The sequence below is a fragment of the Odontesthes bonariensis genome, chromosome 21 (genome assembly GCF_027942865.1).
Source record: "Odontesthes bonariensis isolate fOdoBon6 chromosome 21, fOdoBon6.hap1, whole genome shotgun sequence".
Taxonomy (NCBI): domain Eukaryota; kingdom Metazoa; phylum Chordata; class Actinopteri; order Atheriniformes; family Atherinopsidae; genus Odontesthes; species Odontesthes bonariensis.
The window spans coordinates 17603584-17628439 of NC_134526.1; the positions used below are offsets into that span (position 1 = coordinate 17603584).

Here is a 24856-nt window from a genome sequence, read left to right on the forward strand (position 1 = left end):
CAGGAAAACTGCTGGAAATAATCTGCTGAATGAAAAAAAAATAGAATGAATAAAAGCATTTTTTTTTGGGCTTGTTTCTGTTGTCTTCCTGTCCTCTCTGTGACCAGAGACTAATCATCCTGATTATCTGGCAGGCTCAGAAAATGTAATGCATCCCACCCACCAGGAGGCCAAAACAGGAAGCATGGAGCTGTAAATGGACAGGGCTGTTTCCGTAGCGACAAAGGAAGCACAAAAGCCCTCCTTCCGGCATCTCCTCGCAGCTATATTGTACCTTGTTAATTGGAGGACACTGCAGGAGGGGGACTGATGAAGAGAAGTGGGATGGAATGGACCGGGACCTTCTGTTTTTGCTCTCTCTCAGAGGGATGCAGACGGAGCAGGTGGTGAGTGTGTGCTTTCCATCTCAAAAAGCCATGAGGGCCTGTTGTGTGGTCATTGATTGTTTGAGTTTACATTTCCCTTAGGACCGTGGGCAACTTAATGTAGTTTGCTGTGTTCATTTCAGCATCAAACCACTTCATTCATTTCCCCATTTATGAGCGTGGCACTAAAATATAAGATTTGAAAGCCTTTTATTTTTGCTCCTTTGATTTTTATTAGAAAAAGAACAAGATGTTGCATCTCAAGGTCACGTTGAGATACAAAACCTCTTCATCTTTGGAGGCTTGTTCAAGATGGCAGCATTGAAGTAAGAAATTCAATTTGTTAGCACAATTCAAAAATTGCAAACTAGCCCAATATTCCTTTTTTAAAAGACTTCCAACAGTGTGTAAAGTAGGACTGTCAGTAAAAACTGTATTTTTTTTTAAAGCTCATTCCATGTATAGCAAACATAGATGGACAAAGCAGTTTTACCCAGCTCTGAGTGCACTGTAGCAACTTTTAAAAGCATAGTATAAAGGACTGTCCTTGCACTTTGCCAACTGTGGTTTTGCTTTAGAGAGAAGCCTTTGAGGAGATTTTAATTGCAGGATGTCGTTCCTTGTGTGTGAAAGCTCAGCTCGGTCTTTCAGTCCCATCTTTTAAAATGTTGCTGCTATTGTTTATTCGGACTTGAAACAAACCACATAAACGGTTCATCTTCGGCAGATTTTTATGAGCCAGTAACAAAATTCAGTTAAACTTCATGTTGGCATGTTAAGAGAGGGTTTTCTTCTTTGACATGGAGAAGCTGCATTCAGCTTCTATGCTCCACATGTCTGGAACAAACTCCCAGAAAGCCTCAGATCAGCTGAAACACTCAGTGTGTTTAAGTCCAGGTTGAAGACACACCTATTTTCAGCTGCATTTGAATAAAGCTCAAAACTTAATCACATTTTAACTACTGATTTTATATTGTTCTTATTTCTTTCTTTTTGTTTAAAATTTAAATCATGCTTTTTATTTCTCTGATTTTATCTATTGTTCTTATTTCTTTCTTTTTTGTTTAAAATTTAAATCGTGCTTTTAATTTCTACTGTTTTAATGTCTCTGTAAAGCACTTTGAATCGCCTTGTAGTTGAATTGTGCTATACAAATAAACTTGCCTTGCCTTGCCTTTGAAAAAAAATCTATTCTTTAAAAGAAAATTAAACCAAATCTTCTACAAGATACATTGATGGATAATTTTAGAGTCATGTTTTGCATCAAATAACACTTGAAAATCCGTGCTTTATGAAATTCTTTTATAATTACTACATGATTGTTACATTTATAAATTCATTTATAAGTTCTAGGATTGTAATGTATGCTGGCTGTTTTTTTCTTATGTGTTTAAACACTGGTGCACTTACTGATTCTCACGGGGGGAGTGGTTGGCCAAAGCATACATTAACCGTTGCATCTTAAAAAAAAACACAACGGTTTATCAGATGTTAGATAAGGCTCACAAATTCAAAACGGGCAATACTGAATAAAATGACAGACAAAAAAAATCGCATTTGCTCTTCTGTCACAAGAGGGCAGTGCTGATGCTGCAAAGCAGAGGCCCTTCAATCTCTGCCAACTCAACATACTGACCTACTTTCAGTGGGAGCTGTACTGTTGCTGTAGAACAGCAACATATTACTGTGATAATACCTCCAACGGCTTTAATGGAGGACAATGCGGTGTTTAGTGTCACTTGTGATGGGACATGTGCGACATTTCACCTCATCCTGTTGTTTTATTTTTATTGTTTTTATTGTTTTCTTTGCTCGTTTCTATGGTTGTTAGGGTATTTATTATAAAGGGCCTTTTTGTTGCAGTTGCAAATGCTTGCAGATGTGCGTTGTGCATGAAATCGGATTCCTCATCGCAGTCATTTCGAAGGCCTGCAAAAGTTTTGGTACCTGGTTAAAATGAGTTGTCAATAGAAAATGAACTGATTTCCAAAAGAAGTTAAGTTAAAGATTCTCTTCAACATTAAAAGATGAATCGTTTCACTGTCTATTTACGTTTTGTTCAATTTTAGAGTGGAACAAGGGAAGCGAAACCAGACAGAACTTTAAGCAGCAGATTATAGCTTCTCAGGGCGATAGCCTGTTCATCATCATCATTAGAAAAACCTCCGCTGAGGTGCTCTATAATTCAATATAATTAATGCCCACAAAGCTGGAGCGGGCCACATGAAGTTAGCAAAGTGTTTAATGGAAACATTTTCGTCATACTGCTATTAAATAAAGAAGTGGCAGTGAACAGGAGCAGCAGAAATCTGTTAACTGTTGGTGTGGAAGACCAAGAAAACTGCCCTACTGGGTTGAAAAGTTAGGTTGGACCAGGAGTGGTGTAAGAAGAGTCCTTTTATAAGGCTCTGGGTTAGACGGACAGGAAAGACGTTCATGCATCCAAGTAAAGGCTTCTCACCTGTTGATTCCCCAGAAGAGGCATCGCTTGTATGTATTAGAGATCCGTTGTGATTAAATAATTCATGTTGATTTATATGCTGTTAAAAACTAAGTTAAAAGGCTATGAACGCTATCGCCAACTCGTTCAAGCAGTTATAGCTCATACATGTGTATGGAAACTGGGATTTGATGTAATTAAGGTATTCTGTTGTTTTTTTCCTTGTTTCTCTCTCTCTCTCTCTCTCTCTCTCTCTCTCTCTTAATATAGACTCTGGGAGTATCATCCGTTGGATCCAGTTCATGGGAAGAGTGAAAGAAATCCTCAAAATAATCAGGCATTCTTCATATTCGTTTGCATGGATTTGAAGAGAGTTTAGCTGACTGTATAGTTGGAGTTACCACACTTTGGTGCAACTACCTCCTGAGCACAAACTAAAAGTTTTGTGATAACCCTCACTGTCCTGACACTTAAACACCATTGAAAAGATATAGGCAGACCTCAAAAGAGCAGGACACGGAGGACATAACCTCACAGGAAGTGCTATTAAGAAAAAAAAAACCTGTAATATCTGGACCTGGATAGTGGAAACCAACAGAAACATCTTTGTCAACCTGCTTGCCGCTTGTTAAAGCACTTTGCTTAGACCTCAGTTGCTCCAAGACATTATAATATCATAACAAATGTGATCGCCCCTATTTAATATTGCGTTAGTAACCACATGTGAGCGCCTGTGGGAATGCAGGCTACAGTTGATGAGGAGATAAAGCGTGATAAAGCGTTAAGCAATTGTTCATCAGAACTGGAATGTAAAGAAAGTGTTCAGTTCTTCTTTGAATATAGGAATACACTTCTAAATCATATAAATTGTGAGATTTTACATATTTAACAACAAAAGCTGTCAGATGACAGTTGAGTTGACATTTCAAAGGTTCGCCACGTTAAAACCTATTTGATCAAGTTCACAACCAGGCCTATTATCCATATCTCTCAGTAACCTACCAGCTTGTCTTGAGAAGATATCTGTCAATTTGGCACATTTGGCTGCCACCTCCTGTCTTTTTTTTTTGCTTAGCCCTCTCTGTTCCACCTGGCCTCTTTCTACCCTCCATCACTGACGCGCTCTGTTTTGCGCCATTGTTATTTAAAAGACGAGCCATGGGCCAAACCATCTGAAACATTTGGGAGGAGAGAATTCCCTTACATGGTAGAACCTATTTAATCTGCTGTGATGCAGCAGGCGGCTGCGCTGCAATGGTGAATTTATGCAGACTACAGTTGAATTGATATTAATGCAAGAATAAGATAAGTGACAAAAATTAGTTACAACTATTTTCCCCATGGGCCAAGCAGCCTAGGTCGATGGTTTGGGCCGGGAAAGGTCCCGGATAATACCATTGCCAAACCGGTATTGATATCATTCCTCCTACATCAGAGTAAGATTTAAAAAGAAAGTCAGAGGTGCAGCAGCATTTACACCTCCCACGCCAGCAGTTTAACCTAAAACAAAGTTCTTTTGACTCTGCCGGAGATAGATGGTAATGTGTGCAAACTGATTACGTTAACATTTTCCCTCCCACATCAGACACCCCATTGCAGGTCACGTGTCGCTTTTAGCGATGATTTTTGACAATGTGGTTGAGCAGTTAAGGCAAGTGAACCTTCTCAACAGTCACTGTCAACATGTCTGCCTTCTGGCTGAGGACTGCAACCTTCCTCTGTCTGGGTTACACAGCTCTGACTGAAGCACGTAAGGCAGATGCGGTCACACTCGTGTGTTTTAATGTGTGTCAGGAGGGCTTCTTAAAGCTTTGTCAAATATCTCGATACATAGAACTGTAGTGTTTGAGTCTTTTGTGTCTAACTTTTATTCTTTTTTTTATGTATTTGACAGGAGTTATATGGAAACATGTGGGAGAAGATGTAACTATCCAGTGCAGAATAAACTCCAAACAAGACTCCCTGTCTTTGTTTAGGGGTTTATCCAAGGATGTCCAACTTTTTTACACCAGTACGACCAACAAAAACACTTTTGGTCCAAAAATCCAAGGAAGAAGTCAGACAAATGGAGTGTTCCCCGGTGTGGATATTCTCATCAAAAACTTGACTTTAGACGACACAGGACCATATTGGTGTTTGTACAAAAAAATGGTCAGCGGGACACTAGAAACCACAGAAGGTCAAGGGTCTGTGCTCCTGGTGGTGACAGGTGAGCTGCTTTTGTTTTTCCCTATAAAACCTATTGTATTTAGCTCCACTTTATTATTCCAACACAATTCGGTAAGACAATGTAAGAGGAAGCAACAGATAAAACTGCCTCAGACGATGTTAAGGGGAAAAAAGCATTAGCAGACTGTTTTCATTTCCTTTATATTTTTTGAATGTGGAGTTTCACATCCTGTCTGTGAATATTAGATCCAGCTTTGGTATGATCTCAGTGTAAAAGTGCAGCACTAATTATGTCAGGGAAATGTTAATTTAAAAAAAAAACTGCTCCAACAATGGAAGTATCACAGAAGCAGCAGGCAAAATGAGTGGTTCCAAGAAAAGATTCCAAAACCACAGACAGAAAAGATCACTTGGCGGGGGGGGACTATTTAGTGACATCTGACTGTAATTTCAAGAAAACAGAGCCGCAAAAACAACAGAAAAGACAACGGTCCAGGAGTGTGATCCATCCCAGCAGAGTCTGGTCGTGGTGTCCGTTGTGATCTCTGGTGCAGTGCTGCTGGGTATCATCTTGGCAATAATCATATGGATCGTCCTCAAGGTACTTCTGATTCACTTTAACCTTCTTGTGTATGTATGCATGTGAGTTTTGTGTATGAGTGTGTGTTTTTCATGATTTCACTGCATTGACTCACAAGCCCGGTTGAAATACGAGGGTGTTTTTTTTTCCATGATCTTGTAATCCGACAACCACAAACCTCAGTTTATAGCTACTCTTCATTTTTACCTCAGAATCTGGCATGATCTGCTTATATACTCATTTGCAGTTCTGGTCAAAATGATGAAATAATTGTAAAATTGATTTATTCAAAACAATTGATCAACAAATGGTATATAATGAGTATATTTTCATTCAAATTCATTGAACAAGTTTTAATTTAGTGAAAGAGAAAAAGCATGTCGGACACAATTATTGGCTCCAGTTTTTAACTCAAACTATTGATTTAAAAAAGAAAAAGGTAAAAATAACAACTTAGACTCAGATGTGCTTAATTTTCAATCCATATGTGACTTGAATTAAGCACTGACTGAGTGATGTTTTTGATATATGTATATATATATACATATATATTAACTTATCTATTTATTTTTGGATAAAAGGAGCTAATTGCTTTCTTTTTCAGTGGCAAAGACAAGAGAATAGACTATTTGAGGTGAAGGTTTGGGTATTTCAGCAGCACAAAGACCTAAGTACACATTTAAAAGTAAGAAAAAAATCATAGAGAAGGGAAAGTGGACAGATTTGTCTGCAATGAGTTGTAAATCCGCAACCAAGTATCTGTGAAGAGTGCCAAAAATTGTGTCTATGGATCAGGGGCGTGGCTAGGGGGGAGCACTGCCCCTCCAGGAACAAGTCCTGCCCCCCAGAGAAATGCCCTGTCCATCCAAAGAAAACTGGCCAGAAAAAAGGCCACGATTAATTATCTCTGTTTGTGTCTTGTATTGCAGAATAAATGCAGGTGGTGATTTTAAAAAAGCATATATCTGCAAAGTTTATGGCTTTATTTATTTTTTTGTTATCATGTTTCCCCCCCTCCGTAACCTTAACCCCTTGCTGCTGAAAAAAAAAGGCGATTTTCACATTTTCGTATGTTTTTGTTGTATATAATGATCTGAAATGTAGACTTAATGAAGGTATAAAAAGCTGGAGTTGGCTGGATGTCTTGCCCCAAGAATCTACTTGAATTTAAACCCTCAATGGAGAATGTGGAGAGCATGTTAAACAAAAGATATTGCATCCTAAAGTCCTGGTCTAAAAACCTCTCCAAAATCGGACATATTTGCAACATGGCGAAGGGGTTAAGGGGCAGAACAATCGTCAAAACTGCTTTCCAGTTGGTTCGTTTGAATAGGGGATGTGTCTGTCAGTCCTCCTCCATTCAAATAGCACAACGCTGTGCGGGAGTTTACTTTAAGCCCATACAGTGCATGTGTGGGCAGCTTGAGCTTTCGTCAACCAAATTTAAATACCCGACAACTTCGATTCATGTTCCTATTTCGTTCTTCTCTATCATCTTTTCACAAAGTAGTGGTAGTAGTTTTTGTTGAGTTGAGCTTGTTCGTTTCATTTACTTGTTGATTTGTTCTAGCTCTCCTGTAGTAATCATATGTTGTATACATTTTATTGATAGCTTGCTGTTGGTTGCATGCATCATACAAGTTCTACATTTCTTTACAAAAAATAAAATAAAATAAAAAAACTTCATAAAAAAATGTATTTTCTAAGGCCAGTTTGTTGTTGTGTCTTTAGGCCTTTCATTAGTCAACTCTGGTTTTATTTGCAGAGATTTAGACTAATCTACATTCTGTCTTTACAGTTCAGTGTTGCTAATAATTCCCCCTCACGATCCTTTTGGATAAAAAACATTTGTGGTGTCGCAGAAGTGTGTTGTTTCACTCAAAGAGTGTTCTGTGCCACTAAGCCTGCCCTCACAACAGATAAATTCATGCAGTATTTAGCAGCACCACAAACTCTGGCTTCTAAAACAACCACATTGTCAAACCAAGACCTCCCTTCGTTTAGAAACAACTTATAATCGCCATGGATGATTTGTTAGACCTGTAAAATGTACGAAAATGTATAAACTTGAAAAAAAAAAGAAAAAAGAAAAAGACCTGACGAAGCATCGGCAAAAAAGAAACAGCGCATCTCACATGTTCACTGTCTTTTGCTGTCAGACCAAAACTTCCTGCCCCACTGCGAAACCAACACGAGTCACCACCAATGATGTTTACGAAGAGATGCGTGGAACACAGAGGCGCTGAGGATGTCGAGCTGCAGTCAGAGTGAAATTCTCTGCACCTCCAAGCAGAGCGGGGCGCTTTGGAAGCACCGCTGCAACTTGTTGTGTACCCAGGCGCACTCGGTCTCTGTGTCACCGCGTGCCAGTGAGAGACATTCAAGACAACGAGGGGCTGCATTACAACACAAATAATAATGATCGACTTGCCTTTTAGTTGGTATACATAATCATTACTTGTACAGTGGTGCAAATCTTTTTAGTTTTGTTCATGTAAATATATATATAATATACAGATATCTAAATATCTGTAATGTGTTATCATATTGTATAAAGTTTCTAATGCGATAAGGGTTGGAGTACTCGTGTCTTTTTGTGTACACTTAGTAATTACTTGCACTGCAATATTTGATTAAAAAGTGGATTTGGTCATTTTTATACTTGTCAAACCTCCTTCAGATGTTTTCTGTTGCTTTTCATTAGACTTGTGCAGTAATAAAGAGATATTTTGGACCATTCCTTGCTCCAAAGCATGTCATTTCTTGGGATGTCTGATCTGAACAGCACTCCTCGTGTCATGCCACAGCATCTAAGCTGGGTCAGAACTCTATCCCGGTATTTCAAACACAAATGTACTTCTTTTGAGTGATTCTGTTGTTGAATTACTTGTTTGCTAGGTCATGGACTTCAACTTTGACATTTTCCAATAAAACTTGCAGATATAACTTATAATTTGTTTTTCCCTTAATGAATGAAGCGGTACTAAACCACGATCCTTTTTCTGCCATATTTCACAGCTGAGGTGATTTTCTTGGGTTTTCCCTTCAAGCGTAAAGTGTTTTTTTTTTTTGTAGTTTGCAAGAAAGAAGTTATTCTGTTGGCCCATGAACAAATAATATTGTGAGTAGTAGAGATTTTTTCACCTTATACAGGATTGCACTTACCTGATCTTAGTGTGATTGTTACAGGACACAAACTCCCAAGAAAGGCCTAAATGTCTTCCATCGCCTCTTTATGATCTCTGAGCTTCTTCTGAGGTCCTATAAAGAGTTGTTGTGAACACGGCGTGTTCAAACCCAGCGATCAATCTTCGGAAGAGGAGACTGTGCCAATAAATGGGCTCCATTTGCCTTTATTTGGCGGGAGGGCCATCCTTCCAAAACAAGCACACAAAACACAACATTTTGTAAATTCTTATTATGTGAATTAATGCAGAAGTTCAAGTTAGATGAACTCGTGCCGCCTTCATGACAATATCTTTTCCAGGAATGTCTAAGCGTTTTTAAACAAGACGAATCAAAACGACGTTCTGTACACATCACAAAGGCCTGGCTGAGGAAGAAGAGGGTACGTACACCGGATTGGCTTTCCTGCAGCTTTGACCTGTTCACAAGAGAAAACGTGTGGAGGATTTTTAAATGAAAAAAAAAATACAACAATCACCAACCTGTGCTGCTGCACACCTTGTGATGTGTTTGCAGAGAAAATGGGACAAATTTCCAAATAGAACATTTCATCAATTGGTATCCCCAAAGCCAGACTGTGTTGTGAAAGCGTTGTGAAAAGGAAAGGTAACGTTAAAACATGGTGAAAGAGTTACTGACGTAGTTGCAGTTCTAAGGTAAAGCTGAATGTATATCAATGCGTGTCATGGTTTCATACTTTGTGCAAAGAAATAAAACTCAGTGATATCGTTACCATCTTTATATAAGGTCATCCGACACAACATTGCTTTAGAATACACAACAGCACCTTTCACAGAAATGTGCCATCAGCAATGTACAGGAAAAGCTTTGAACATTTTCTTAACTATTTTGCATCTGGTCTGTGTTTTTTTGAATTATCAAATCAGACTGTTTGTTGCCATGTCGTTTTTTTTTTTTTCTTCTCTTGACCTCATAATGCCCGACACACAGTTGTTACAACACAAAATAATGCAACAAGTTGTTTCGAAATGAATAAAATATCTTTTCAGTTTTTTCTTTTTCTAACACAAGTCAAAGTCTTTGTCGGAGCACACAAAAAGGAACAACCCAGAGATTTATCACCAGTGCCAAGTCAAGTTAGTACATGTGTTCACTTAAACAAACAGTGGCTCTTCAAACACTGTAAATCAGGGAACAGTTCAAACAATATAAGTCAAGACAAGTTGCATGCAGGTTCAGGGACGAGAGATTCTGCATGAGTCAACAAGCAGGGTGCAAGTGCAGTGGATGTTTACTCGTGCTGCGTTTCTGTGGTCAAAAGTTGTGACTTCTTCTTTCCTTGAAAAAGCAGCACCGAGCGACATATAAGTGTGAAACGTGTTTCAGGGTAAATGTCAGGGTGCAGCGGTGCGAGCATGCAGTTGCTGTTGTGTGTCTGCGTTGGCATATGTGGGACCACTTACGAAAAGTCCAGACATGAATATTGCTCTTTGATGTGAGCGTGAAATGGAAACTGAAACCCCCTCTTACAGGAAAAACAGCACATTTTTAGAATAAGATCCGCAGCACAATGTCACAACTTCTTTGATTATCTTTTTTTTTTTTTTTTTACACTCTAAAAAACTCTCCACTTTATCAACACATTTGCATAAAAAAGAGACAGTTTGGGCAATTGTGGAAAACGTCTGATTGTGCAACATCGGCAAATTCTATATATGTTATAGGTTAGCTGACTAGCAACAGGAAACAGTGAAAGATAAGTGTGTCAGAAGCTGAGGTACAAAAACACGGTTTAAAACGCTAGGCGACAAACACAGCCCAGGTGCTGTGATGCATGTATACGGAAACCCAATGGAGCCCCATGTACAGATAATGCGCTCACTTATTCGCCTCAGTATCAGTTTAAACTTGAACACTTTCAGAATTTGTCAGAGGTTGTTTTCTGCTCTGAGGCTAACAGCGGAAACATCAGTGGGTGCTTTTAGAAATGACCGCAGGTGCTTGGTTTGAATTTTTCCACACAAGTCATTTAATGTGTGTAAGCCAAAGCGGATGTTTATATGTCCCCTTTTTACCTACTTAAAGCTCACCTGATTAGATGTATTAGCATAGATTGAAAAGGCCCCTTCACAAATTTTAAGTTGACGTTTGTGGCTTTGGTTCAGAAAGCTAATCATGACAGTAATATTTTGGATTAAATGTTCAGCAACACAACTCTTAAACACCTTTATCTTTGCTGGTTCACAGATGGTTAACAGTGTGGTTTTCCCACCATTTGCGAGTGCTGCTCTACCTTGCAAAAACTTTAACTGAAAGCAAAATGTCTCTGTCAAACATTGGACTTACCTGTCAGCTACAAATATTTAGGACCCTGACTCTTCTGCAGAGCTGTGAAACCACAGGTGTCGGTTGTTGCTCCGACACCGCCAGTGTTGATTCGTGAAGGGTGTGGTGGAGCTGTTGATATTATGATATGCTGCAAAGTATATGATTAGGAGAATAAATGAAAAAGAAATCAACCACAACTTTTGCTTTGTGAGCTTTAGGTTTTACAGGTAACTGAGATAACTTGGTATTGACATTGAAAGGGTTAATTGGAGCTGAGGAGACTAACAAAACGGAGACAAACCAGGTAGGCAGGAAGTTTTGAAATTGATTCACCTTAAGCTTACAGGAAGGCAAACAAAGATAAAGTGCAAATTAAGGATAGTGGTCTAACAGGCTGTCCACATAAACAGACGAGAACCATGCAGCATCAGTACTAAGGAAGTACACCAGCGGAGCACTGTTAAAAACATAAACCCTATTTGTGAGTGGGCTGTACTGAAACTATAACCATTTGTCTGAAATTCTAAAAGAAAAAAACTTTTGCTGCTGACAAAGCATTCTTATCACTTTGTTTTACAGAGGATTTATTATACAAATCTCATCAGCATAAAAGGATACAACATCAATTCCCAAAAAGTTTGGGATGCTGTGTAAAATGTCCGTGAAAACAATAAATCCCATAAATAATATCATATTCACAATAGAATATCATTTGTAGAAAGTGAAACAGTTTACTAGCCTATAAAAAAAATGTTATCTCCTTGTGAATTTGACGGCATCATCCCATCTTGTAAAAGGTTGTGATGGGACAACAAGGCTGTTCCTCTCCTTAGCATTTAGAGAATTCGACAAGCTCTTATCACGGCAGCCACTTTGATACTTTCTGGGTCATTTTTCAGTGCAATCTGTTGGTTTTCTTAGCTAGGAAATTGTTTTTGAATTGGCTCTATATGAACGAATTGGATTATTTTATGAATTATGATTATTATTAATTAATTGAATTCCAATTGGCTTGAATTGGACTTACTATCTAAGTGCCTTGAGATGACATTTGTTGTATTTGGCGCTATATAAATAAAAATGAATTGAATTGAATTGAATTGAATTTTTCTCAGTTAGGAACCTTCCTAAGCAAAAAAAAAAAAACAGGTGAGGTGGTAGGCAGGTAAATGGGATCAGACTGACCACCTGAGGACCCCTGGGTAGATGGGGTGGGGTGGGGATTAATTGAAAACATAAACAGGAGGTGTCCAACTTCGTTGTAGCTTTCCCCTTGCTCCTGAGGCCACCACAGTTTGATACATCTGGTGCACAGAGCCTCTGATTCAGCAGATATGGGACGTTTCAGCTGAACGTGTGATGAGGTTTGCGGCTGCTACTATAGCTGTGTTTCCAGGAGAGCTTTTTAAAAAACATGCTAGAGAAAAAACACATTACGTTAGAGGCTAACACTGAAGTTTAGATTTCACAGCTCTGCAACTGCAAAGTTTTTTTTTCTTCCCACAGAAAAGCACTGATGTCTCTGACAAATGAAGAAGTAAGCCAACTGCTGCTACCCATTCTCCTGTTACCTTCCCTCAATATAATGAACACATATAATATCATGTTTTGGTTTCCTCACATTGTTTTGCCCTCTTTTATATAGAGAGACTGAAAATTTGTTTGTTTATTCACAGCGTCCATGAAGTCCATAAAGATCCAACTTATCCTGCCCCACCTCTCTCCCACTCTGAGGTGGGGCTTTACTCGCTGTCTACTCCAACAACCATAAAGACCCGCAAACTGCATATAGAAGATGGACGTTTCCTTCAGATCAGAAAACTACAGCCACTGTAAAAGGGCCTTTAAGCTGTATTCTTTTAAATGACCAGCAGGTGGCGGTGCCTTTGGTTGCAAAGAAAAGATAGATTTCAGTCTGAGAAAATGACTTGATTTGTTGCTTATCTCCTATTGAGTTCATAATCTTAATCACTTCTCTGTCTATATTTTACACATGTAATCTATTTGAAAAGCACTGTGAATGTTTAATGAGTTCCTTTTTTATAAACACGGATGTTTATCTTTTAGAAGACAGAATAGGGAAAATAGTCGAGAACACAAATGTTTTTTCCATTCCCTAATTTTTTTTCTCTTTCTCCATTCTTATCCAAATCTGGGAAAAAAAAAAAACTAAAAACAATTCCCATACTTTTCAAAAATGCATAGGAACTCTGGCCCACTGATGTCTCTAAAGAATTATGGGATTCTATCTTGATGAATGACCTTTAAACAGAAACCCAGATATCGTAGCAGTTATTTTAGCATGACACGCTTTGCCTTATGTGCTCCAGCTGTTACAGACACCTGCTGTGGCACAGCTGGTGGCTGAGCTCCCAATGCATCAGAGCAGAGTGCTTTGAGGAGAAGGAGGAGGATGTGCCCAAACAGCCGCCACAAGAGGTCTCTGCAGCTCAGAGCTGTTCTCGGGGTGTGGATTTGGCTTTTCGGAACATGAAGCAGGCTGCCACAGTTTGACATTTGGAGGCTCGATAGGTCAAAGGCCTCTGACACAACTTAACATCTGAAGAGATGAGGGCCTACTCGCCAACACATGGATCCGCCTACACACAAGGTTTATTCTCTAAACAAAGGGCCTTCCCCTGCACCACAACACAAGCTTGTCCACACTGTACACATGTGCTGTTGCTGTGAATGTGATGGTACACAGTGTTAAAGGCCTAAAGACACACAATAATTCTTTTTCCACCTGCGCCCTCTTTAAACTTTGACCAGAGTGCTGCTAGATTGAGCTACTTCAGATTGCTTCCTGTACACCCAAAGAGCATAATAATATTATTCAAAGATAGCCGCCCTGATTTCACCTCTGAGCTTTGATAGGTGAAACACAGTTACTGTAAACCACTCCCGCTCCTGCATTGGGCGTGAGTTAGGAGCGCAGGTGGGATTGTATCTCTTTCCAGCAGTCAGATTTAGATAGAGTAAGGAAGTTAGAGAATTAGGAGTGTACTCATTTGCGCCAGGTGAAACTTTGAAACTGATCCGAGCAGACGTGACACAGAGGGAGGGACAAGACGCTCAAAGAGAAACTGTCTGGAAAAGTTACGGATGCAATCATCTTGACATTTTCTGAGGAACCGGATCGGATCACCAAGGTTTCCATTTAAAGAGCAACAGGGATATCTGCAGACATGAAGAAATATTCATATACAGGTGAGGGTGTTGACTTCAGATGGTGTGACAGTGTTTAATGAGATACCATCATAAAGCATGTTAAGAACTCTAACCTGTTCAATCTTTGCGCTACCTGCGTGACAAGTGTTCACATGATTTTAGGCAAATATTAAGCGCGAGCAGCCCACAGTTTTCATCACTCAGACGTGAACGTTTGCGAGTTAGAATTGTCCCTGTGTCCACTCAGGGATCTGTGGGTGTGGTTTTTGAGACATTTCTTTCAAGTTTGAACTCTGCGATTATTCACAGGGGCGCACAAGCAGCAGGCTGTGACATCATGACAGAAAGGTGGCGCAGAGAGCTGAGCCCGCTTTTCGGAATCTCCGTTTCTTTCATGCTCTGAAAAACAAGAGGAAAGTGGCATACGTGCGTGGAATCTGCGACACCGAAACAGAAAGTCTGCAGAATTCATTTACACCTATAAGCAGGGCTCTCAAGTTTTCAAGTTTGCTTGGAGTGAGATTCAGGCGGGGCAGGGGCCGGGCCGTGTGCGCGGGGTGGGGTTCTTTCGTTTTTGGGGGGGGAGGCTGGTCCCTTGCAGTATCCCATCGCCATAAAGTAGCTACTTAAAGAACAAATAAATTGTTTTATTTATACCAAAATCCCAAATCTTCACTTTTACACTAAATTCTGCTATATTTGAAAATAAATTGTTTTAGGTATGCAAAGTCTTATGCAAAGTGTTGTAAGTGTTTGTGGCAGATTTTGATGCTTGATGACTGATATTGGGGGCTCCCATTTAAAGCACAGCCATTTTCACAGTCATGATGGATGACAGAATTCCATTCAGAGCCAACGTGTTCCTGGTCTTGGTTTTATTGAGCCCCACCATGGAAAAAACCCTCTCTGCATCAGCATTTCAGTGTGGCAGAACCAGGGCTCTCAAGTCTCACGCAATGAGCGTGAAACACACGCATTTCAACAAGTTCACACGCTCACACATGCCATTTCTCACGCTGAGAAATGATCAACTTCGTCGCACAGAAATTCTAATGGCCTATTCTATAAACGAGTCAATGGCAGGTTACTGTGCGCTTGTACAACTCAGAATAGCTCTGGTACAGCTAAGCTATTTCAGTCCTCACTCGGCAACAAGAATTCTGTTTTCTGATTGGCTGAGAAATTCTATTTTGTGATTTGCCGATGGGTTGCTAAATCAAGACAGCTGTAGCTATTCTGAGCTGTACAAGCGCACAGTAACCTGCCATTGACTCGTTTATAGTATAGGGCCTATACTATAGGCCATTAGAATTTCTGTGCGACGAAGTTGATCATTTCTCAGCGTGAGAAATGGCATGTGTGGCGTGTGAACTTGTTGAAATGCGTGTGTTTCACGCTCATTGCGTGAGACTTGAGAGCCCTGCCTATAAGCTTTGCGATGTCGCCCCTTCACTCCTCACAATACTTGGAGAATAGCCCGCTTTATGCATCTGCTTCAGATCTGCGCAAGCTTAATTATTCAGTTCATTTTCAGTCGGGCTGCATCTGATCGTAGCTGCTGTGAGATTGTATTTGGCAAAACATGAAGGTGACGATGACACTCAGCAGATGGTCTTGCAATCTAACACTAATATGCATGTTGCATGTCCACACATTGCAATGCATTTCTGCCTAAATACAAAAAAAGTTGAGTTACACACAACTCTGAAAGTAGGTAAATTAAATCTGTGTAAACAAGTGAGATTTTAAAAATGTTATAATTTGTCTCTTTTTTTTTATAGAAGACAATGATCCAATCTCACAAATCTCTTTTTCGTCGCCTGCTGTTTTGTATACGGAAGCTTTCAGACGCTGTGATGCAAACCATTTTCATTTATTTATTCATTTTTGGACTCCCATTCCGAACCAGCCGTGAGTAGAAAAGTGAGAAGATGCTGAACAATATGCATTACCAGCATAAAAACAAACAGTGAAACACGGTGGCGGTAGTGTGATCATATCTGTCTCTTTGCTGCATTTGGGCGAAACCGCCTTACCATCACTGATTTTAAAGAACAATGCCTTGGCATTTTTCTGACGTGAGATATGAGAAAAAGTGGGGCAAAACATTTGTTTTACCACATAGTGGTTAATGAAGAATAAAGTGAACATTTTAAAGTGGCCAAGTCGGAGTCCTGACTTTGATCCAATTGAAATGTTGTCTAAAAGCCCAAAGCAAGCAGTTCACATGAGGAATCCCACCCATTGAGTTGAAGTGACTCTGTGTGGAGGAATGCACTGGATGCTGAAAGTTCAAATTTATAGATGTGAAAGCTTGATTATTGTTCCACTTTCAGTATGAGCATACTGTTTTGGGTTATATCTATGCAGAATAGATTGAAATTTACAAGGGTTCAAAAACTCCAAAAGGCGCACCACTCTACATGCACTGACTGTTCCTTTATCTCATTTTCTTACCTTTTTCTTTCTTCTCCTCCAACTTTCCCTGACTTTCCCTTTCTTATCTTACAGCTTACTATCATCTACATCTTCCTCAGAGCTCCCTGGCCCTCCTCCTCCCACTCTGTCTCCCTCTAAACTGCGACTCAGTCCAGGCCCACGGAATGCCGGCTTTCCCGGCTCCTCTTCCCAGAGTCTTTGTGTGATGGAGCGTCTGACAGTTTTCCAATGGAGCCAAGCACATGTTGGGTCATGCTGCCTCTCCTCCTCCTCCTGTTTTGTGTGTGTGAGTGAGAAAGAGAGAGAGATCTCTCTCTGCTTTGCGACGTGTGTGGAGCTGTCACATTCTTTGTCAGAGCCTCCACTTGGGGAATCGTCTAATAACAAAGTGTGTGTGTGTGTGTAGCCTGATGTGTGGATGCGTGAGGCCTTCCTCTGCAATGTGTGGGGGTGTTTGGGCAACCATCAGGGATGTGGAGAGGTGCCTTGTGTGTGTGTGTGTGTGTGTGTGTGTGTGTGTGTTTTATATGCAAATACCCTGGCAGAAAGACACGTAACGAAGCAGATTGTGTATCTGGCACATGGGAAGATTGATTTAGACTTTATGAAAAGCTATATGTGACTATGTCATATTGGGGGGTGGTTGTACTGTGTGTCTGTGTTCACTCATGCAACCCCTCACAGCTGAACCCTGCTTGTAGAGCCAATCCCTGCCTTGTACACCACTCCCTCAGGTTGTCTGGATCAATGAGTAACCTGTATGAATAACAGCCCTCTCCAACACACACACACACACACACACACACACACAGACACACAGAGTCATTATTTTCTAAGTACACACCTCCTGGTATGTGCTTTTATGTCCTGTTAAAAACATGCACACCTAATTCTACTTGTACCTGTGTGACAAATGCCTCTCTCCGTGTTGCATTACAGTTTTTAGCCTGTTTATTCTGGAGCATCAGCAAGGCTTTGATTCAGAGTCTAAAGTGATTGTTAGATGGGAACCTCAAAGTCAAGCTATAAACTGTGTTGAGACATATTTGCCCTGTCATCTAGCAGAGCATGTCGAGGATGGTCTAACCCTCAATTTGTAGGCAAGAAGCCTGTGAATAATGGACTAATAAGGTATTGGAACATGTGGACATGCATGTACAGTACTGTGGTTTGTATGATCTCAAACAGGGGTGTTTTTAAACCACAGGTGTGAGCTTGGGAGAGCATTCTGAAAACAGCAGCTGAGTCAGAGATGTAACACTGAGAGGAATGAATGACAAATAATAATGCTGACCAATCCAGAAGTTGGGAATCATCTAAACACATTTATGTTCCTCAGAATTGTGTGTTTAGATTATTTTTCTTTAAATTAAGAAAAGGCCCACATTCTTACTCCATGTCAGCCCATGTTATGAATAACATCTGAATATGATTGGGATCTACATTGGGTGAAAAGTTTGAACAGTGAAGAACACACCCATATTTATACCTCCTAAAATAGTAAGCTCCAGGTGGGACAGGTAAGAAGTAGAACATTCAAAAGCACCCAGGATGAAGTGGGTGATGCTCAAAGCAGATGCTCCCAGTCATAGCACGGATGGCTGATTTAGCTCATATTTGTGTTATAACTTGTACAAACAGAGATGGACTTTAAATTAAATCAAACTTTTATTTTTTTCTGCTTCAGCACAGTAGGTCATTGTTTGTGTATAAATATGCCTTATCTTGATTTCCAAGAGGAAAAAAAAAACATAAAATGAAGTACTACTTCCAAAGAAAATGTCTATTTCACACATTCTTCCATGCCTCCTTTACTCATGCACAATTTATCCTGCGCAGGGTCACAGGTGGATATTTTGGCCTCCTAAAGCAAGAGAGAGAGCAGGATCATGCACGCTAACACCTACAGCCAAAGTCACCAATTAGCCTAACATGGACGTATTTGGACTCTAGGAAGTAAACGGCGTACCTGGACAAGGTTTTCACTGCAAACAGTGTTTTCTTTTACCTTGACCAGAACACAGCCTTACAGTAACCTCAACCTTTTATCGCTGTCAACCATAACCCAAACCCTAATCACAAGCAACGAAGGGGTTGCCACAGTCAGCCTTTTTTAAGAGTGACAGAGTGAAACATTATTGAAAGTGGAACAGATATGTGACAAATTGAAGGGAAAACAGAGTGACGAAGCCACTGGATCTTCTCACTGTAGGGTCTAAGGGTTCAGGTTTGTCTTTTAATTTGTCACCTATCTACATGTGCTCAATGTTTAATTGTACCAGAGTATAGACCAACTGTAGCAACTGACTCCTGCCCTGTAGTGGATTTACTAAAGCGTTCATTTTACCAATGCCAACATTTCGAATCGTCTATGCAGCCATCAAGTGCTTTGCAACACGGTGTCATCTGCAGTGTGGAGTTCCCCTGACTCCGGCAGACCAACAGTCTACGTCTTGTCTCGGTGCTGTTTATGCTCCGCCCCTCGCTGGCGTGTGGAGCCGGATCTGAAGTGTCCACTCTGCTCTGCGTTTATTATCTGCAGCCAAGAATGCAGCTCTGGGATGCTGGCTGCTGCTGGGGGTGTCAACTGATACAACAGACTGCTTGTACTGTACTGCAGGCCCGAGGCCAGGAGAGAGCCAGTAAAAAGATAATGGCAAGCTGAGAGAGGTTCTGTCGTGTGCTGGAACATGTGTGCGCTGACATCCAGACGTGGGCATTAGAATGACAAAGACAAGATGCACGTATTTAATCATTTCATCTATGAAAAGGGTTTCTTAAAATTATGTCCACAAACCAGAGCCCACACAACAGATAGCAACTTGGTTGTGCGGCAAGAGCAGCCTTTTCCTGTCATGACATGAATAGATATTTTATTGCATTGGTTAAAGTGTTAGTGATTCACATCTGTTTGGGGAACTCATTCAAGCCCTGATTAAGCATGATAATACATGTGAAATAAATGCGAGCCCTTTAGTTAAGTTCATAGTCTTAATCTTATTGCAAAAGCAGCAGCTCTTTACAACACAAACACTAAGTTGGAAGTTGAAAGACCGTCATCTGCTTTTTATGAGCCAATTTGTAATCATCAGATTGTCAGGCTAAAATCTGATCAGCTTTAAATGATCTGATTGTTCACAAGCAGGATGACAAAACTCATGAGAGAAACCTACAATCTTTAGGAAATAATGCTTTCATTCACACACGTATAGAAAAAAAAAAAAAACTCCAATCCATTCATCACGATGCGTCATGCTTCAGTGTGAGGATGGAATGACACTGTTTGTTTAGTTGCCTCCACTTTACTTCCTTCATGGAAACATGAAAATCGCCACAAACATACAGACGCCAAAAACATTTGAAAATGCAGGTTAACCTGAAATGTTTTCCCCCCACATTTTTACACAAGTACATTCACTTATTAAGTTGCTCACCTATGACTTGAAGTACTGTAAGTACATATCACCCGGGGGAGGTTTCAACTCATAAAGCTCTATGGACTATTTAACCGGCTCTCTTGGTTTTAACAGCCTCACAAGAGGGAGGGCTGATCCTTATCTACCACAGCAGTATTGTTTTATGGACTGCGGTAGCATCCTGTCCAACCCAGTATAAAACACCTTTTCATGATTTAATATGGACGTGTGTATGCATTGTAAGGAAAACAACGAGGTTGTGTGTGTGTTTGGAAAAGCTGTGTTGGTCTTCAATGAGCTCGTTGAGTGAGAGATTGGTAGGAAAAGGTGTTGCCGGTCTATGTCTATCTAGAACAGCGGCTATTCATTTGGGAGGGGCGCTGGTTCAGGGTCACGGCCAGTGGCTTTTCCAAACTATGTGTGAGTCCACATGTTTGTATGAGTCTGTGGCTGTGTGGGTGTGAGGGTGTGTTTGGTGCAGCCCTTACTTCAGGGGTTGGCTGCGCACAGGTGAAGGTCTTATCTGGGCTGTAAAAACAATCTTGAAAAATGTCTCTCTCACTGTTCAGTCGGACTTAGTTTCTTTAGTTCTTTCACTCAGTTCTGACCCCCCCACCCTCCACTCCCAGCTCTTTCACGGGCAGAATTGTGAAACGCCGTGTTTGCAGCATACCCTTAACATGTAATGAGGGCCATAAAAACACACTTGGAGCAGATGGATGAGCTGGAAGGGAGACAAGGCAGGAAACCAGGGCTTAGTGATGTTCAGCCTTTTTACGGATTATATTGTAAACTTAAAAAAATTGTAATTGTTTGATAACTATCCATACTTACTACAGAGCATCTTTAACTCATGTTAGAAAGTGTGCTTCTGTAGATTTAACACGTTTAAGGATATTTCAAATTGTTGCAGCAAAATAAATGAGAGAGAATTATATCTTAGCATATTAGAGGAATGAATCATTTTCCTTGAGGAGACACCATCAGCATTGGAGCATAATGAGAAAACGTAATTTATTCAGGCCAAACATCAGAATATTCCAGTAAAGGCCAGTCATAAATCATCACCAAGCGGTTTTGTGATGTGATCCCATAATCAGGCAGGAATATAAATGTTTGGCAAAGCAAGGTCACAAATAAACAGAAATCTTACATCATGACACAAAATATAATGGAAAATTGCCACCTTACAATTAGGGTGCTGGAGCCATAAATGAAGGAATCCATTGACGACTCCATATCTGTGGGCAGAATGGGATGACTAACTAATTAAATGAATAACGATGAAAATAATAATGACTTTTCTTTTTTGTACAAAAACCTTGCACCACTTATTCGTTTTTTCATATGCAGCCAAAAACGTGGGAATTGGGTGCAGGGATTTATTGAAACATGTGCAAACAAAAAATGGAAATATAGTATATCAGGCAAAAACAGAGTTTGTGCAATTTAACAAGCTTGAACGCCAATATTCGGTTTGACTACCTTTATTCTTCAACACAGCCAACACATCCTGTGTCAGGTCTTTGCTGGATTTTTGTGTCTGTCAAAAGGATTAATCTTTTTCTAACATTTTTTTGTCGACTCTAATAAAGAAATGGGGAGAAATTATGTGTCCTCGCAGCAGTCTGCTAGTAAAGTGGCTTAACAGACAAAAAAAAAAAACAGATTCTTATGAAAATGGTTTGGTACTGGACTGGACTGTGAATGAGTGAAAAAGAAGCCAATGTCCAAAGAAAACTTTGGAAGACCTTCAGAAATCCTGGAGAACTATTGGTCAAAAGAAATTGTGAAAAATGACAAGAAAGCTTGGCTCCTTGGAAAAAAAAATAATAGTGGCTCACGACTTTTGCACAGTACTGTACATGAATTATTACTAACCAGGTTTTAAAAAGACAAGCCTTGCATGACATCGTTGCATAGCTATAGGGTGTTACTACGAGAGGTCAGGGGGGAAAAGGGAGGGAATGAAAGAGGAAAGGCGAAGATACTTCACCTCCTCTGTCTTTATGCTCAAATACAAACGATGTGGCCTCCTTAAGCAAACACAAGAATCTCAGGCGCTTGTGTGTTCTGCAGAGACAGAAGATGCATTAATGTTTTGTAAGTCCTTCCACCCTCTTTTGCAGGCCGTCATGCATGTGTGTGTAGAGGGTAAAGGGATCACACCAGCTTAAATGGCTGTTTGAGGGTTAAAACTTGTTTGTTAAGGTTGAAATAAGGTTTTAGAGGGAATGCACTACGGCAGTGGAGGGTCCCCACAAAGTTAGGATTTGTACTTGTGGGATTGCTCTTGTGTTTCAAGTGTGCCAAAGTGCGGCACCCTCTCCCCTGTGTTTACCCTCTCCGGTCATTTGACACCAACAGCTAATCAGTTGATGTATTTGTTCAGGCATAGCTGCACTTCAGTGGTCATGCTGCACGCACACTGACGCAAGCCCACACCAAGCCTCACTAAACATTGCATTTGACATCAGTCATTTGAGGCCTGGAGCTGACACACACGGATCCATACGTTTACTCTGCGCTATTTTATGACATGCAGCACCCCAAGAAGGAGGAGATTTTCCGTTAGTGTAAACACTGATCCCGTTCTTATGCATCATGTACATGTTGTGACCTCTGCTGCACTCAGCAGTGTCATAAAGCAAATATGACATAAGAAGATAGCAAATCTCCCCGAGGGGAAAAATAGACAACGATCATGGTGCTTAAATGTGTGTGTGTGTGTGTGTGTGTGTTTGTGGCCTCAGACAAGACCGTGCAAGTGTGTACAGCATATAGTAGATAAATGCACCTTTGTACCAACAAAATGCACGTGTTACTCTTTTTGGTTTATGTTACCAGTTTTCTGCCCTTACTTTACACCGCACAGCTACCCACGTTGTTCTGTATAATTTCCATGCAACTCAGCGATGTACCAGTGCAACTTTGTGTTGTTGCCACAGCTTCCCTGACATTGTTTCTTTAAAAAGGTTTTCATCGCAAGGGCGTGTAATATTGTGTGTTTTTTTCAAGCTGTGCTCCTAGCTTAAGTGTAAATAGGTACAGACACGTTTTTTAGCTGCAAGGCTGTTAGACTTGACTGACTCTCGTTTTCCATATACTTCAAGCTCTCAGACGTATAAAGACACTGCTTGCACAATTATCAAGTATACGACTGCTCTGACATTGATATGGTTTCTATGCACATGTTTAAACACTAAACCATAAAAACTTGAATGCATTTATTAATTTCATTTTAAACTGTATGTCATTGGCTAATGAGGGAGGTTGTGCCTGTAAATAAACCTACACATGTCAAAAATTGAGAAATGCTTATCAGACAGATGATTGAGATGATTGAAACCCACTCTCACACATTGTAGGCCATATAGACATGTTAATAACATGAGGTTCCACTCTAAGAAAACATATCATTTATACGCAAATGTCTAATTTTGCATGCAGTCAACAGTTTCAAGTTTTCAGCACATTAATGTTCAACTCCTTACATGTTCCTTCCAATGCCATGAATTTCACTATCTAGTATATCTAGTTAATCTTATTTTTTGGCTTCTGCGGAGGAAGGAGGAGGGGATGGCAGAAGTTACTCGAACCGTCATGCAAGTGAAGTTTGAGACTCTTCATGTAGATATTTGTCAGCTGATTTTATATTATTTAATTTTTTTCATTTCTATAACAACAGCATATCTTTGATAAGAACTGCAGCAATGTAATTTCCCTTTGGGAATTCCTAAAGTATTGTTGAATTCAATTCAGTTGAATGCAGTTCAATTCAATTCAGTTCTTGCATTAGGTTTTCCACAACCATTGCACTTTTCTTCTTCCCTTCTCATTCACATTTTCTCACTCTTCTACGTCCCCTTTGTCTGTGAATGGCCAGGAGCTTGAAGTTAAAAAAACCCACATAATTATGGTTAGAGTTAATTTAGGTGGTTGTGTCTACATGTTACAAAATGCACACCACAAAATAAACTTTATGTAGAGTTTGCTGTGTTTCAGTTGATGGAATTTGTTCCTCTGAGGCCCCGTTCTGATTAGCTGGTAGAATACCTCTATGTCAGAATCCCTCCCTGATTCTCTGAACTGAAAGTGCTTGGACTTGGTGGTCTACTGCAGGTAACACACTAACTGCTCATAGAAACCCAAAGGTTTTAAAAGTATGAGGTGGGCCTCCTCAGCAGGGCTCCAAACAGATTTAGTGGAGACTTAATGAATAAATACCTTAGGAGAAACTACTTCCATATTTATAGTGTAGTCTTGATATGTCAATCAGCAGTAAGTGGTCATCTTGCCTCACTTAAAATTGTATGTGTGTCCAGGACACAAACAACATAATCACGATCGTAGCCAATTTAAGCAAAAAGGTGGAGTGAGTGTGGTGTCTTTTTTCCAAACCTCCCATCTGATTGAAGGCTTACTGACTCAGACTTTGAAAGCCCCTGACCTGACCCCCTTCCTCACCGACATACAGGCTCCTCTCAAAATTAAGATTTACAGTGAGCGAACAGCATGCGGAAGGCTGTGGTTGTTGCTTCAGAACAGAACTGTGGATAAGGTTTTTTTTTTTCTTTTTAAAGATTATTCAGCACTTGTAGTTCCCTACTATTTATGCACTCTTAAATATTCCCATGAGAAAGGCTTAACTAATGTTGCTTTAATTGACATTTAGTTTTAAGGTCAAACATGACTGAAAACGTTGTATTTGTACAACTCTAAAAATGATCTAGAGCAGTTTGCTTATAATAACAGAGGAAGCAGAGTATATGTACACACATAATCTAGTATGATGTCATCG

General features: G+C 40.1%; 2 protein-coding genes across 3 annotated transcripts in view; both read left to right on the top strand.

The window, feature by feature from the left end:
- The first annotated feature begins 285 nt into the window (after positions 1 to 285).
- LOC142371636 (uncharacterized) lies at positions 286 to 8293 on the top strand. Its single transcript, XM_075454347.1, has 5 exons — positions 286 to 386; positions 3076 to 4555; positions 4700 to 5014; positions 5430 to 5575; positions 7714 to 8293. Exons 2-5 carry the CDS (start codon positions 4489 to 4491, stop codon positions 7798 to 7800), a joined length of 615 nt encoding a protein of 204 aa, XP_075310462.1. The 5' UTR covers positions 286 to 386; positions 3076 to 4488; the 3' UTR covers positions 7801 to 8293.
- A 5698-nt stretch (positions 8294 to 13991) lies between these two features.
- The window catches only part of septin9a (septin 9a), a 69479-nt gene continuing 58614 nt past the window's right edge, over positions 13992 to 24856 (top strand). The window contains exon 1 of one of the 2 annotated variants that reach the window (XM_075454409.1): positions 13992 to 14239. In XM_075454409.1, coding sequence (XP_075310524.1) covers positions 14218 to 14239 — 22 coding nt within the window. In that variant the 5' untranslated portion in view covers positions 13992 to 14217. Of the gene's footprint in view, positions 14240 to 16876; positions 16926 to 24856 lie in introns of those variants that run through there. The other variant, XM_075454408.1, reaches the window with a different exon arrangement.